The sequence below is a fragment of the Durio zibethinus genome, chromosome 26 (genome assembly GCF_047325235.1).
Source record: "Durio zibethinus cultivar Kanyao isolate XHJ-2024 chromosome 26, ASM4732523v1, whole genome shotgun sequence".
NCBI classification, from domain to species: Eukaryota; Viridiplantae; Streptophyta; class Magnoliopsida; order Malvales; family Malvaceae; genus Durio; species Durio zibethinus.
The window spans coordinates 12,274,668-12,290,627 of NC_143187.1; the positions used below are offsets into that span (position 1 = coordinate 12,274,668).

The 15,960-nt window shown below is 35.0% G+C and overlaps 2 protein-coding genes across 4 annotated transcripts; one reads left to right on the top strand and one right to left on the bottom strand.

Moving 5' to 3' along the window:
- Positions 1–702: 702 nt before the first annotated feature.
- Positions 703–3,318, bottom strand: LOC111275200 (uncharacterized). Its single transcript, XM_022860380.2, has 2 exons — positions 1,906–3,318; positions 703–1,293 (listed from the first exon to the last, which is right to left on the bottom strand). The coding sequence occupies exons 1-2, from the start codon at positions 3,316–3,318 to the stop codon at positions 916–918; spliced, it is 1,791 nt and encodes a 596-aa protein (XP_022716115.1). The 3' UTR covers positions 703–915.
- Positions 3,319–9,378: 6,060 nt separating this feature from the next.
- On the top strand, positions 9,379–15,200 carry LOC111275203 (arogenate dehydratase/prephenate dehydratase 1, chloroplastic). 3 transcript variants are annotated; one of them, XM_089755382.1, is made up of 12 exons: positions 9,379–9,614; positions 10,154–10,421; positions 11,738–11,805; positions 11,883–11,975; positions 12,058–12,258; positions 12,487–12,567; positions 12,678–12,773; positions 13,245–13,322; positions 13,406–13,495; positions 13,592–13,659; positions 13,959–14,040; positions 14,657–14,775. In XM_089755382.1, exons 1-12 carry the CDS (start codon positions 9,504–9,506, stop codon positions 14,663–14,665), a joined length of 1,245 nt encoding a protein of 414 aa, XP_089611508.1. In that variant the 5' UTR covers positions 9,379–9,503; the 3' UTR covers positions 14,666–14,775. The 3 variants fall into 3 exon arrangements, with proteins under 3 accessions (XP_089611508.1, XP_089611507.1, XP_022716118.1); XM_089755381.1 differs by having other exon boundaries at positions 9,383–9,614; positions 14,695–15,200; XM_022860383.2 differs by lacking the exon at positions 9,379–9,614 and having other exon boundaries at positions 9,758–10,421; positions 14,695–15,200.
- Positions 15,201–15,960: the final 760 nt, after the last annotated feature.

Genomic DNA, 15,960 nt, shown 5'->3' on the forward strand with positions numbered 1-15,960 from the left:
TATCCTTACATCTATTTACTTTTTTTTACCTAAAGTAAAAATAAAAAATAAAAACAAAAAAAAAAGAAAAAAAGAGAGGTGCCATGCGGACACCTGAAACAAGATGAAATAACTTAAATCCATTTCCAACTTGATCTTATTTCAAAAAAAAAAACTCTTGATTTGATCTCAATTTTAAAAAAAAATCACACTTATATTGGATCAATACAAATCAAAATCAATTAAATATGAATTATTTTATCATTTCTACTTGTTTTTTTTTTACAAAATTATTTAATAAAAAAATTAAATTAAAAACCAAATAAAAAATAAATGTAAAGAATAAAATAAAAACTTAAAAAGGAAGAAATGAGAGATAGCATTTAGACAGATACATATTACTTGCAATGATTATAATACAATTAACTAATCATAATTTAGAATTATGAGAACTATCAAAATTTTATATGACATTTACACTTATAACTAATAGACCTTTCATAATTTTTTTAATATAATTGAATAATTGTAACATTATTAAAAGAAAATTATAAGCGAAATGTTCCCATTGGACACCGTCTCTTTTCCCATTCTCTAGAACTTTATGGATGTTCTAATAATGTTCCCTGATATAGTTTCATCCTTCAAATTAGCAATGACGTCTTCCTACCCATTTTTCATTGAATGCTACAAAGAACACCTATTGGTCATACACGAAAAAGTTGAAAAACACAAACATATGGTAGATCAGAAGTAAGAATTACTACAATTAAACAAAATTGTGTGCAATATGTTTAATCAACCCATATTCCCTTTCAGTCAAAACTTCAATGATTCAAAAGGGATTGTATATCTACGTTATAAATTGCATGTTGCAATCCCAATCAAATTTTGACATAGCGTACAGTTCCTTTAACCAATCTGTCTTTGAAAATTTCACTTTGATTTCCTGGTGGACTTAGATTTCTTCATTTTGCTGGACTTGTCATCAACACTGGTCCAAGTATATCCAGTAGGAATAGCAAAAGGATCCGTTTGTTGTGCCGTTGAAGAAGAGCTACGCAGCAGCTGCTGCTGCTTGCTAGCAGAGACCGATTGACTATTGCTTCGCCTCAACCATGCCGTGGACGACCACGATGAAGACGATGATGGTAATGATGAATTCTGGTCCTCCTCTGTTTGGCCTCTTCCTCCTCCATAAGAAAAAAATCTAGGACTTGACATCGGAGTGTAGAACTGTTCTGTTGATTGGAGTTCAACAAATTTTGTGAAGGTTATCACCACCCTCACAGTTGGGACGACTGGAATTGCAACCTGCCCCCACCAAACAAATAAATCAATACTTTTAGCCAATCAAAAACAATTAAAACCCACCTTGTCTGAAAATCACCAAGTCAAAAAAGTGAAAAAAAAATCTCCTCCCATTACAGTTCAAATGGGAAAGGACAGTTTAGCGGTGAAACAATGGTCCCACATGATTCCTTGGACATCCATGATCCTGCCACGTTGTCATCAATGGTTTGTCCAGATGACTTGGACGGATCATGGCGACGACAAACAAAAGAATCATGGGCCACAAGGCAATGCCTTGTCTGATGAGAAAAAGAAACCTCGGATGATGTGGGTTCCGTAGGGGGATCACCGCTGCTCAAATATAACGCTGGGTGAAGTCCAAGTCAGTGAATCCGACCAAAGACAGAGTTTCCCCCACAAAAATGAAAAAAAAAAAGCTTCCCCACTAATCAGAGAAAAAAGCAAAACAAAGCAAAGCACAGAACTTCAACGCACATCCTTTCCCTTTGTCATCCCTTGCTTGCTTGCCTAAGCATCAAAAGACTCCAAAGAGACACTCTCCCAAGGAAACAGACATCCACGTGGACCCCACTTTAAAAAAAAAAAAACAAAATTAATACTTCGCCTTCTTACCTTGACCGGAAATGTGCCCGGTGGGAATTTTGTAGTCAGCAATTCTCGCATCCTTCTTACAGCTTTCACTTTATTAGCCAAAATATCAAGTAACGGTAACAACTCTTCTGTCTTTAATGGGAACTGTTCCGTTAACCAAACAGACGGCCGTAAACTTCGCACGTACTCTTTCTCCTTAGTTTGCGGAGGTGGCAGCACTGTTGTCGCCGTCGCAAAAGTGGTCGATCTTCTAGGAGGCACGGCAGCAGCCGCCGCCGCAGCTGAAGAAGGAAAAACATCCACACTTTTCCTCCCAACGGAAATCCACTCTCTCTCTTCTCTCACAAAGCTACTGTGCCTTCTCCTATCAGGCATGGCAAAATTCGGATTTTCACAAACCAAAAAACCGTCATCGTCTTCGTCAAGCTCTAAAGGTAGCACTTGTTCACTTCCCGCGACGTCATTTTCAGAACTGGCAACTTTTCGTGACCTAAAGCTGAAAATCACGTTATGTACTTCATAAACTTTAGCTTTCCATTCACCGACGCTCTCTGTTTTCTCTTGGCGTCTCCAGTTAGTTCTTCCTACAAGTTCCGCTCTGGTTACGTCCATTCCCGGTCTGTACACACTCGTTTGGGAACAAAAACCTGCAATGTCGGATTCACTCATCGGAGCTCCAGCATTTTCGAATGCGTCGAAGATTTTGCGTTCGTCGCGGTTGAGGACTAGCAATGAGCCACAAGGAATGTTGTGGAGGTGATCGCCGTCTCCGAGAAAGAGAAAGCTTTGATCAGCGCGTTGGATTTTTAAGCCGTCGAAGCCTGCTAATGAAGTATCAGCTCGAAGGTTACCGTCGCGTTTCCAGATCTTGTAGGTATCGGAAGGTGCGATTTTTCCGACGAATGGGATTACAGAGCTTTCGAAGTGGAAGGAGATTTCCATGTAAAAGTCCCGCATTCGGCGGAGGACGGCAATTACGCGAGGTAAACGGCGGCGCCACTTGCACCAGGCGGAGCGGTGGTGTAATTTTAGGAGAACCAACGCAATGTCGGAGCTTCGGCGACACAGTGCTTCCTGGAGAGGATTCCAGCCTGCAGCGTTCTGGAGCGACACGTCAGCACCAGCAGCAGCGAGTGTTCTGGCGGCTACGGCGTCGTTTAGGCGGACCGCGAGGTGGAGAGGAGTTTCACGAAATGGGACGTCACGGTGGTCGAGAACAGCGGAGATTTGGTCGGCTAGGCGCTCTTGAGTCAGTGAGTCGCACTCGGAGTGAATCTGAGCAGGATCAGCTAGCTTTGGTACAGTGGAAACCAGTCGAGTCAAAGTCGTATGATCACCCAAAACGACAGCGTAGTGAACAGGGCTGTGTTTGTAATCCTCCGGTTTGATAGCTTGAAATGGCGTCGTCGTAGACGCCGACGATGATCTGGACATTTTTCGTTTCTATTCTCTTTCACTACTACTACTTGATTTGGTGAATTTTAGCGATCCTTTTTCAACTTTTTTTTTTTTTGGATGGAGAAAGTGAAAATGTCAAGGCAATAGCATAGGTGATGGGGTAATATCGTCTTTGAGTTAAAAAAAATTTTATTGGGCAGCGTGCAGAGAGGGACGAGACACACGCAATCTGGCACTGCTTTTGTTGATGCTTAAGACAGGTCCAGTCTAAAGACCAAACAGGCAAAACACCTCTCGCTTCACCGTCGGTTCTTTGTTTTGTCTTTTCCACTTTTCTTTTTTTCTTTAATTTAAATTCATGTTTTTGTATAGCTGCAGTGCACGATATCACGGGGTTAGACTGGACGGTCCCAATGATGATTTCCATGATCTTGCTCCTTTTAGTTGGATCTTGCTCTTTTCATCAATCACCACCAATCTAACGGTTGTCTTCTATTCTTTTGAGCCACAATTAATGAGATCACGGTCATAGACAGCCTTTTTCAAGTCTTTTAATGTAAGCATTTTCTGGAATTCAACACGATCTTTTAATTTAGCTCAGTATTTTCATATTTTGAATGCTTAAAAAAAAAGTTTGGAACAAATATTCCATCATCTCAATCATTTGGATAATTATGGCTTTAAAATCTTCTTGATCTTTTTAGGCCATTTTTTAAGGTTTTTTTAAGGGTTATTATCTCATTTTCACACACATGAGAAATCGTAAGTATTAAAAGCTAAGGAAGGCATTTTCTTTACTTTGATTTACCACTTATATATTATTGAAGGGGAAAGACGAAGAGAAAGCGTTTGATCAAATGCTAAAACCAAGGACGATTATAATAGATAACGGTTTAGTTTTATTTCAATTTGTAAAAATAAAAGTACAAAGGTTTGTTAGTGTGAAGTATTTTGATTTGTCATAACCTAAATTTCACTTGAACCGAGTAATTTAAACATTTGAGTTAATTTGAATTGAATTTATTGATTTGAATCGGTTTAGGTTTTTTCTCATTTTTAAATTTTAAAGATTATTTGGCTTTTAATGTTATTTATATATATTTAAAAATAAAAGATATTTTTGTTTTTAAAAAATAATATAAATGAATTAAAATTGAATTGAATGCAATGAAATCTATCCGGACTGAACCTTACTATTGGAATACATATCGGACGATCGGAATCCCTATTGGGTGATTTGGTGCGAAATTATTGGTTTGGTTGTACTAGAACTAGAAATGGAACACGAGCGAGCAGTGGAAGTATTTGAAGTGAGAATTTGACCCCCAAAAGTAATAAATGAGTGCAATCTGAAACGGAATGATTAGTGGGGGCTTAAGAAAGAGGAAACAGAATGTTAAAAAGAAAGAAAGAGAGTCCAAGGAGAGGCTTTTGTCGTGACCCAGTGCAACCATGAACGAGGAACTATGTCTCTGGCAACAGATTTCACTCGCTACGCCATTTCAGCGTGTTCATTCAATTGGTATGATTAATTTTAAATTAAATTATTTAAAATTAAATTTTTTTTATTTTTATTAATTGAATTAAATTTTTTAAATTTAAAAATTAATTTATTGAAATTAATTTAATTAATTTTTTATTAATCAAATAATAAAATATATTAAATTAAATTATATTTTAAATTTTTATTTTTTTATACATGAAACAAATTAAATATATTCTTCTAATAAAACTATTAAAATATTTAAAAATTTTAATAACTTAAAATAAATGAAGTGGACAATTTCATATATTTTTTATTTTAGGTATAAGTTTTATAATATTTTGATTAATTTAATTTTTAAATCGAATTAATTAAAAATAAAAAAATTTTAAAATTATTTTTAAAAATTAATTAAAATTAATCTGATAATCAATTAATTAATCAAATTAAATTAATTTGATCTATTAATTAAATTAAACTGGAGTTACGAGCACTTATGACCATCCCCTAATCCAAAACTGTTTTGCCTCTCTGTATCTTTTGTCTTCTCTTTTTGGATTCTTATCATCAATAATGCTGATGTTTCGATTTCCATTTTCACTATATATATATATATATATATATTTAGTTTACTTGCTACAATCTCAAACCTATGATTTTACGTCAAATTTTATTTCAAGTTTTTAACCTTTTTAATCTGAAAAGGGACACGACAATGTCGATGAACCCTTTAGCATGGAATGTTCCTTTTTCAGGAGAGGTAGGTCACAATATCTTCATTTTTTTTTCTTTTTTTTTTGGTCCAATTTAAGGGCATTTCATAATGACAAGTCGCTTTCTCTTATTTACGGATTTTTTTCCCCTCGCATCTCATTTCATTTCCATTTTAACCTTTCTCATTTGGTATAAGTTAGAGCAGAAGAAACAAAAAAAAAAAAAAAAAATTGGATGTTGATGGAATTTTTTTTCATCAAATTTAAGGCATTCTCATGTGCATATTCATAAAAGAGTAGTTACTTTCTCTTATTTCTAGCATTCCATATGAATTTTCTAAGCTCATTAATATTCTTTTAATTGGACAAAGTAATTTAATTTGGTGAATGAATTAATATCAGCATGCAGGCATTTTCCTTTTTCCTAGATTTGTTTTCCATATCAAGAAGGCCATTACATCTGCTCAATTGGAACAAGTGTAGTGGCAAAAGAAGAATTAAAAATGAATACTCATGTATTAAAAGCATTGGAATCAAGGTGTGATAAATGATTTCATGGTATAAGGCTTTCTTTCCTTTTTCTTCATTTTGGGCCTAAATAGAGACACTTTTTTTTAAATATTATTTTATAATATTGAAAGAAATTTATATAATGAATTATTTTTAAATTATAATAAAATATTTAATATGATATCTAAATTTTTAAAATTTAATAATTAATATGATACTCGTCTTTAATGTAATTAACTTAAAATGATGATATATGATGAATAAATAACTTTTAAAATATCATATTAATTAATAAATTCATAATTAAAATATTATATTAAAAATATTTTAAATTTAAATATTACATTAAATATTTTAATATAATTTAAAAACTATTTATGACATAACCCATTTACAATCATAAATATTAAATTTTAATTATTAAGTTATAAATTTAATATTCTATCACATATCACAATAGCCAACAAAAACACAAAATCAAAGTTCAAAGCTTATGACTATTTAGTATTTTATTTAAAGCAAATATATAAAAAAATATGGATGAGTAATATCGAAGCGTGTTTCGTGTAATGCTTTTTTTTTTATGCTAAAAAATGAAGAGGAAGAGTTCCAAATCTATGCATTACTTAACTAACAAGGCATGAAACTCAACAAATATATTCTCTGTTGAATTTCAACTTCAACATTTGCTTGTTGTCCACGCTGAAACAGAGCCAGCTCTTTCCGTGAAGGCACCAAAAACAAACTGAAAGCAACCTGATCGTCCAGGATCATGCATCCTTTCCTCCTCTTTGGACTCTTCCACGAAATATGCAAGAAAAATATATTCTACTCTCTCCTTCCTCGTCATAAGTCGACAAGCCAACAGCGTCCCTATATATAAGAGACCACCATGAAAGTCTATGTCCAACCTACTACTACTCTTACAAAAGAAAGATTCAATCCGCAGAATTTTCTTCAAGCTATAACCCAAATTTCCATGGCTCTCTTAAATAGCTTCGTCAGTTGCTTTTCTGGATCTAATAAGGTAGCGTCCGAGGGACAGGACAGTCCAAAATCAACCAAAGTTAAAGCTGGTTGTGAAGCCAAATCAAAGGAAAGCAAAGCTAGGAAAAGCCCTCCAATTCCGATGACTTACTTCCCCATTGGAACAAGATTTTCTCGCTTGTGAATCGCTGAAACCTGCTGAATTTACTACCCTTGCATGAAAGCTGCTCCAAGGGCCCATACAAATATATATTCTATCACCATTCTTTATTATTTTTTCTTTTAAAAATTCTATCAATTTCTTTTCATCTTCGACGATATTAATAAATAAATTTTGTCTGATTCTTATATGATTTCTTTCCTTTAATAGGAAACGAAACAAGTTTGAATTGAGCAAGGATGTTGTGTAACTAAAGAATTTACCAGTCACTCATAAAACTCTTAAGTTTTGTCACATAATTTGATAAATCATGTTTTATTGGAATTGAATTTTAATTTTGTGTACAGCACTGGAGATTGAAGAATGTATATCTGTTCATATTAAATCTCTAGGCCTACTAACCTGGTCGCAGATGCAGTCATCAAAAATAGGCCTAGGCCCAAGAAAATCGAAGAGATAATCCAAAACAAAAATCATATTGTAGTGCTCGGGTCCATAAATATTAACTTGCTTTGATTGAGTAATCACTTCAACCTCAAGTTCTAGACAAATTGATCAAAGCTGAAAATGCAAGGGTTCAACCTCACCAATTATTCTTATATAATGTACAATTATCAGGGGAAAATATATTGCAAATAGTAGTAGTTGATTAAACACCCTCATCTTTAACAAAAAAAGAAAGGATCATAGCTAACTCAACAACTATTTTTGGTACAATTCAAGGACATGGCCAAAGATCTTTTCCTTATCTGTCAATCAACTAAACAACTAATAGTCATGTAAAACTACGTAAGTGTTCCTAGCTTGGTTAAATTATAAACAGCTGGGCCCTTAAGCGTAGAAAATGCAGGCATCTATCAGAAAAAGGAAAGAAATGACAAAGTGATCAGTGACGTTTTTCATTTTCCAAGAAAATAAAAACAGAAAATGATTCTGTTTTTTCAAACTAAACACTGCGTTAATTTCCCTTTCTCTATCTTTCCCTTGATGCAATGTATGTAACTGGAAAGAGGATGGATGTCGGCTCATCTTTGATATACTGGGATGGGAAGCAAGCTTGTACTTCTCACTAATTTCATCGTGCTTGTAATCATTAACTATCTACCACTGTCATTTATTTTAGAAAAAGGAAAGTGAAAGTCCCCACCTCATGCCTCAAAGTCTTTGTTTTCCCTTCTCTTTCCACCTTAAACATCTTGGTATATCTATACCTCCATAATTGAATTATGAATATCAGAAACTTCGGGTGACAAAAAAGAAGACTAAAGAAATCCCGAACTTTGGAACAAGTTGGAAATACGATAGTCTAGTCATCACCTAATTTTTTGCTTCATAAATGAAGATGCGCTTTTAGTCATTTACAAAAAATACAAGGCAATACTTGTTCATTATATTTTCGTATCCTGCGAATGAGGTTAAGAAATTAAGAGAGGGTTAGTTAAATGGTGATTTTCTGCAGTGCATCATCCCACCAACTTCCCCAGTTCTATAAATCCTCCGGTTCCATTCATTTTCAAGGAAAGTAGCCAGTTCCATTCATGACGAAATGGGAACACTTCCTATTTCCATTGTTTCCCTGGCATTATCACTAATTCTCATGCCTGAAATATCAGATTGTAAATTACTGCCCTTTTATTGAAAGGCCATAAAAGGACCCCACTCCTTATAGTTAATGTTGATTGACAAAGTCTCAGTAACTGTACTGATGCTGACCTCCAAAAAAAAGCTTGACCATGTCAATTGCCAATCCATGTACACCAAATGGAAATAATGGGAACTTTGTCATGTCCCCAATTGGCATGATATCCAGTAGAAATGCATAGTTAAAATGAACTGGTGAAATTTTATATCACATGAGATTGTTTACTGTGAAGATTTCATCTTTAAAGCATCATAGAGAATAATTCGAGTTAGTTATCATGTTCATGTCCAACAACTATATAGTAATATTAGATTATAATTTTTGTTCTTGATTGGGTAACAACAACAAAAAAGGAGACTCCTTTAGTCCACTTTACAACAGTAAAAGAATGTGGTCCTAACTCCTAATTATTTCCATCAATACTCAGTTAATGTGTGAAGGAAATCAGGAAAGAATATGCAACCTTAAATGATACATCACCCAAAAATTTTTTAAGAAAATTACTTAAGATTTTTCAAGAAAATGATCAGGTTACTAAGATCATTATTAAAATTAGGAAATATAATTATTTAAAAACTTAAAAATTACTTTAATAGTGCCCCTTAAAAATTTTCAAAGAAATTACATGCCTAGCCTAAGAAATTTTTTTTTTCAAATTTACTAGCAATAAAATATTTAAGCTATGGTTGAAGCCAGCTCAGGCGTTACTGTAAAGTTTGGAAGGCAATGGGGTACATTTCCAAGTTTCCAAAACCGGTAGCTGATTACACCCATTGTATTTGTGTATATATGCAGAGTTTGGTGGAGGTAGCTGTTCCAGGATGTAGGCCAGGTCCAGTAAGTCCTTCACTTCACTTGTTAAACAAGACAGGAAAGAAACAAAGTTTCCCATTCAAAGCACAAATGGAAATGGTATCATTGGATTGGTTGGCATTAGCCTTCTTTTCTTTCTTTGTTTGGCGTCAAACACTCTCGAATCTAAGCAAACGTGCAGCCAACTTTCTGTTCCACCTACCACTTCTTCCCTTCCCTCTACCCGGTTCTTTGAATTTACTTGGACAATTGTTTGATTTCTCACTCCAGCGTACCTTTAAAAACGCAGTGGAAAAGTTTCGTTTCTTTTTTAGTGTTTTTTGTCTTGTGGGGCCCAGTAACTTTTAACCAGCATTCTCGTTCCACGTTGTGTACTGCGTATCACCCAAAACTCTTCACCAACACCACCAAACTTGTTTCTTTTTCATGACTATGTTTCACTGAAAGATTGAAGCTTTGGCCTTAACTTTTTTCTTTTGGAAAAACATAGTAGGACATTGACATTGTGTGTTAATCGGTTTCAAATTGCTTCCTTTTTTGTTTTTGTTTTGATGGCTTTGAAGTGTGCTCCAATCTGGGTTTGTTCTCAAACGCCTCACTCTCATCTTGGGACACCGGATTTGGGGTCTAGCCGAGGTGGGATTGTGTTGGATTTGAGGCCTTCCAAATGGGAATGCTATGCTTTTTGTGCTTCGGCACAGAGAGCTATCAATCCTGTTGAAGATGAGAAGCCTAACACTCCCGGGGTCAAGACATCTCGGACTGGGAAGATTGATCAAGCTCAGGACAATGTCTCCAGTGCGTTTCACAAGGACTTGAATCTTCTTCCTAGTAAGTTAACTCGGTTATAGTTTTTTGAACTATTGTTTGGCTTTAATCTGTTTAAAATCTTCTTCCTAGTAATTTTATTGGGTTGTTGCTCTAGGAACTTTTTGGTGTGATGGTAGTTATACTCTGTTCTGTAAATTAGCATTAATTGAATTATGGAGGAAAAGAATTTTCTTTCTAATTTTTTTTTTCAATTTTGATGCAAATATTTGATTGAGGTTGAAACGGATCCAGAAATATGTTGGAGGGTAATGTAGATTACTCCAGTTAGCTGTTCTAATGTTTATAGCTATTTGTTGGTAATTTTTATGCCAGGTTCTACTTTGAATGTTTTTATTCCCTAAAAACAGATGCTTTTATCTGCAACCCTGGTAATCAGTAATGACTGATAATTGGAACATGCTCTAGGTTGAATGATGTTTTATTTGATATGCAGAATGCTATTTGTGGGGCTAATTATATTCAATGTCAGTTGTTTGAATGTAGCTGACCCTAGAGTTATGGGATATAAGGCTTAATAAGTTGTTTTGTTGTTGTAGTTGTTTGAACGTGCTTTAAGGATATGTAGATGTGAAAAGATAGACGATGGTTGCTATTGTTCCCAGCTGGGAAGCAGTGTTTTGTAGTATTAGATCCCATGGAACTATTGGTTTAGAGGAAAATAAGTCCTAGAAATATGATTCAATGCCTGGCAATTAAGATTGACCTTTTTAGTGGCTTTTGATGCTTATGATCTTAATTATGTTCTTTTGAAGCTCCAAGTAAGATTTTATGATGAATGAGGTATCTCTTATATTTATGAGCAATACCTTTTGACGACACGTATAGGTATGATTAGGAATCTTCTTTTTTGGAACTTTCGAGATGTGTGGCACTCTCACGTGGATGAATTTTGATGTTCTAGGTTTGAACTACTCCCAAACGAACACCTTCTGCATGTGTACGGATAAAGGAATATAACTTCTTCATCTTACATGTAGAAGGGATTAATTCATAGTTGTAGACAATGAATACCTTGCTTTCTTAGATATTATATTCTCAGATTATAATATGTATTTTAATTGGGTTGGATTATGTACCTATGTGAATTTACTTATTTTCTTGAGTTGTGGAGATTTGGTTTAGATATTCAAGCTATACATAAGATTGCTATTAAGCAAGAAAAAAATTTGATTGATTGTCAGCATGCACTATAAATTTATTGCCATTTTCTTGTATTTTTGTTTTATAGGGTGTTGTATATTATCTTTCTATAACTTGGACCCTACTTGGTTTTGGTTGATTCAATTTCTAAGATTGAATATATAACTGTTCTGTAGAACCCCTGTCTAAAACTGATCTATCTCCATTTCCTGATGCTGGTTCAAACATGCGGGTTGCTTTTCAGGTCTGAAACTTATTCATTCTTCGACTAAACATCCATCTATTTCTTGCTATACTTATATTAGCTGTTACTTATTTTAGGGAATCCCAGGTGCATATAGTGAGGATGCTGCCCTTAAAGCATACCCTAATTGTGAGACTGTGCCATGTGACCAATTTGAAGCAACATTCAAGGTTCGAATGATGAGTTCTTTATTGTTATTTTGTTACTGCATGCAACAAATGTCTCCATTATACTATTACATTCTTTTAACAGGCGGTTGAACTTTGGTTGGTGGATAAAGCAGTTCTCCCAATTGAGAATTCTGTAGGTGGTAGCGTCCACCGTAATTATGACTTACTCCTCCGGCATAGGTTACACATAGTAAGGGAGGTGCAGTTGGTTGTTAATCACTGCCTCTTGGCATTGCCTGGTGTTAGGAAGCAGGAAGTGAAGCGTGTTTTAAGCCATCCCCAGGTTAATCATGTTCATACTTCCATATTGCTTTAGTTTCTTGTTTGTTCTGGAAGTTACCTGATGTTTTGGGACATAGTACTAAAATATATTACATCACTTAAGAATTGGCTCTGTCAAATATGCAAACTTCAAGATCTGGCAGATTTGAAGGGCAGTTAACCTTTGTGTTGAAGTTGGGGGTTCAGATTCTTGTAATGTTAGTGTTCCTGACAATATCCTCATTTTCAGGCACTTGCTCAATGTGAGATGAGACTTACCCAATTGGGCATTATTAGAGTTAATGCTGATGATTCTGCTGGTGCTGCTCAGGTACTTTTGGAGATCTTCTTGTGCTAATTCAATTTCCTCATAAGTCATATTTTGGTCGTTTCTTGTTCTTTGTTTTTCCTGATGCTCTACATGCTAAGTTGCTGGAACAGATGGTTGCTTCAAGTGGCAAAAGGGATATGGGCGCTATAGCAAGTGCTCGAGCAGCAGCACTATATGGGCTTGACATTCTTGAAGAAAAAATCCAGGTCAAACCTTCAGTTTTCTTATGCCTCACTGGTGCCATATAGATTCCTAGAAGAAGAGAAATCCTGGTTTCTTAAGAATTAATTGATTTTCGTATCATAGGCTTAGCACTCCGTGCAGTTATTATCACCATTCTGGGTGGTGGGAAGTTGGATTAATAGTATCCAACTTTTGTTTTGAACAAGCACTCTGGTCTTCACTTGGGCTACTCTGATTTCTTTCTCAGACTCAAGAGTTTATATTTTCTTCTAAATCACATTGTTTCAGACAGATTTGAGTTATCTATAAGGATTAATATAGCCAGATCAAAGCTTGTGCAGTCAATATTCATAAACTCTTACTATGTTCAAGACTTGTGTAAAATAGCATTGCCTGTTCTATTTTGGTTTTTATATGGAAAGTTTTTTTATTGCCTCTAATCCTGGTATCTGACAAAACCAATTTGATTTGTCTTAATTCATCTCATGCATCAGGACGATGATGACAATATTACCAGGTTTTTGATACTCGCTAGAGATCCCATAATTCCAGGAACTGACAGGCTTTATAAGGTATAACTCCTTGAATTCAGTCACTTGTATTTTATTTGATGAAATAATATTTCCTTTTTGTTGATAATATTTCCACTTTCCAGACAAGCATTGTTTTTTCTTTAGAAGACGGTCCCGGAGTGCTAGTCAAAGCTTTGGCTGTGTTTTCTCTAAGGGGTATTAATTTGTCAAAGGTAATTATAACAAAGTGTTCAGTCTTTGGCATATCATAAGGTCAAAAGATTCTGATTGATTCTGATTGTTATCTCGCCTTTTGGAGCAAATTTCAGATAGAGAGTCGACCACAAAAAGGGCGTCCTCTAAGAGTAGTCGATGATTCTAACAAAGGGAGTGCAAAGTAAGTGTCATATCTATTGAGATATACTACTAGAAATTGGATCTTGGTAATTCCAGAATTAATATATATATTGATGGACAGTAGATCTTATTGATGCAATACTTTTCAAGGTATGCCTAATAAATATGAGTGGTTAAACAAGTGAGAGTTGAAGTTGGTGGTATGTGAAGGTTAAAAGAAAAAGAAATTGACAGCAGCACCTTGAAAATGAAAGCACAAAACTCTGCTTTGGACAGAGATTATCATAACAAATAAATAGTTAAATTAATGCAATTAATCTGATTGATGTCTGGTGCCAGGTACTTTGACTATCTTTTCTACATTGATTTTGAAGCTTCTATGGCAGAAACGCGCGCCCAAAATGCATTGGGACATTTACAGGTCAGTCCTCTCAAACTCTTTAATGACTTCTCAAACTTGTAATGATCATATTTTTTTTCCTACCAAATGTCCTCTTTTTTGGACTGAAATTCCAGAAGCCATTGGAATCCTTTTTTTTGTACCAAGATTTGTGTGGGTCAATAGTCAGTATAGTCAGTACATGCGGAATTTTCTAAGTGATGCCACTAACCTTTCACATCTTTATCTGTTAGCTAAGTACATTGTCTCGTTTGGCTCAATCTGTGTTTTCTCATTTTATTAGAGCTTGATATCAGCTTGATTAAACTTGTTCTAGTCGGCATGTCTCTAACATTACTTGCACGTCATAACTGCATGTCCACCGTGTATTCCACCACGTGGTTTTAAAGATTCTCCACCTTTTGTTCTTAGCATATACAAATCTAGTTGGTGCGTGATGCTTGCTTAACTAGCTTCCAACGTATAATTCCTTGCCTCATAGTGGACTTACGTGGAAAATTACGTTTGCTTGTCCATGCAGCAGTTCCTTAGTTGACCATGAACCTACACTTCTTTTTTTGTATTTTCATCCTTTAGGATGAAAACCACAATCTAGCGTGACTTACCTTGCCCTTCTCTTTTCCCTTAATTCACCCAGACAGATTGAATCTGAAGATGAGATGTTATCTTTGGCAGGAATATGCTAAATTTCTCCGCGTCCTCGGTTGCTATCCGATGGATAAAGCTCTATAGATGGATAACCCCCAAATGGAGTACATTTTGTCATATATATTATTTGACTCAGTCAAACCAGCAAGATGGAGACAATTCATTGTGTACATGCAAGTCTTGCCATGATCCAGTGAAGATGGAGAGTTTCCTGGAAAATGTCGGAAGCTTACTCATTGGTTAGAAGGCTTCTTCAACATGATCTACTCTTCTTTTCTTTTTAGCAGCATAACTTTTTCATCATCTTAAAGGAATGATGTTCTATTTTGTGATATTTCGATGATGAGAGAGTCCAAAATCACAATGACAGGGTATATCCCTCTTGAAGGCGTTCCCTCATTTTCATGAAACAGTTGGCGTTTTATTCTTTTTTTTTTTTTTTAAGTTATTTCTTTGCTAGCATTTAGCTGTGGCTCTTTCTTCATGTCCCTTACCGTTATTATTATTATGTGGAGGAATTTAGAATTTTAGAACCTGCAAGCAATATTGTAGGGCACAAAGCACAATTAACGTTCAGCAACCGAGATGTCTACAGATTATTGTTGGAAACTTTAAACGAGGGTTCTATGGGCAATTCCATCATTTGCTTAATCAAGATTGGTTGCGACGTTTCTTACAAGTATCATAAGTTTTTCACAATATAGAATATGGTGAGAAAAAGAAATTTGGAGAGACATAAAAATGGATAAATACCAATTATACATTTTTTAATCCATTTAGATATTTGGAAAGGATGAAGGAAAATATCTTAAATTTCTTATTTATTTTTCCTTTGAATTTGTGAGTGGAAGACTGGGAACTTGCCTTCTTGAGTTTATAAGTTTATTCAATTTTCTTCACTCTCGAGTTTCCCTGATCTGATCTTCTCCGAGTGAGCTACAGTCTGTCCAGTTGATTAAACTTGAATAGATATACTTTTATTTTTCCAATGACAGTTTAGCTTTCCAACGACTGTTTTTCACGCTTTATCTTAACTGTAGCCAATGAGAGATGCAGATGCTTGAGATGAATTCTGAGGTGCCCATTGGTTCATGGGAACTTTTATATTTTACCCTTTGGAGGCTACCTTAGTATTAATTTAACGCCAACATCACTTCTAAACCTCCATTATTTTTGCAATGAAATACACGCTAAATCCCTCGTAAAGATGGTTATCGAGGCATGAGAGTCCAAGTCCACCTTTAATGAATGGACCTCACCTTAAACAAGGTTATATATCGTGAACATCAATCC

Excerpts from the sequence above, each read along its gene's own strand:
- LOC111275200 (XM_022860380.2), bottom strand. The coding sequence starts at position 3,318 with ATGTCCAGATCATCGTCGGCGTCTACGACGACGCCATTTCAAGCTATC. Across the intron at positions 1,294-1,905 it reads CGGGCACATTTCCGGTCAAG|GTTGCAATTCCAGTCGTCCC; the intron begins GTAAGAAGGCGA and ends TGGTGGGGGCAG.
- LOC111275203 (XM_089755381.1), top strand. The coding sequence starts at position 9,504 with ATGGGGTACATTTCCAAGTTTCCAAAACCGGTAGCTGATTACACCCAT. Across the intron at positions 9,615-10,153 it reads CAGGATGTAGGCCAGGTCCA|TGTGCTCCAATCTGGGTTTG; the intron begins GTAAGTCCTTCA and ends ATGGCTTTGAAG. Across the intron at positions 13,496-13,591 it reads GGGGTATTAATTTGTCAAAG|ATAGAGAGTCGACCACAAAA; the intron begins GTAATTATAACA and ends AGCAAATTTCAG.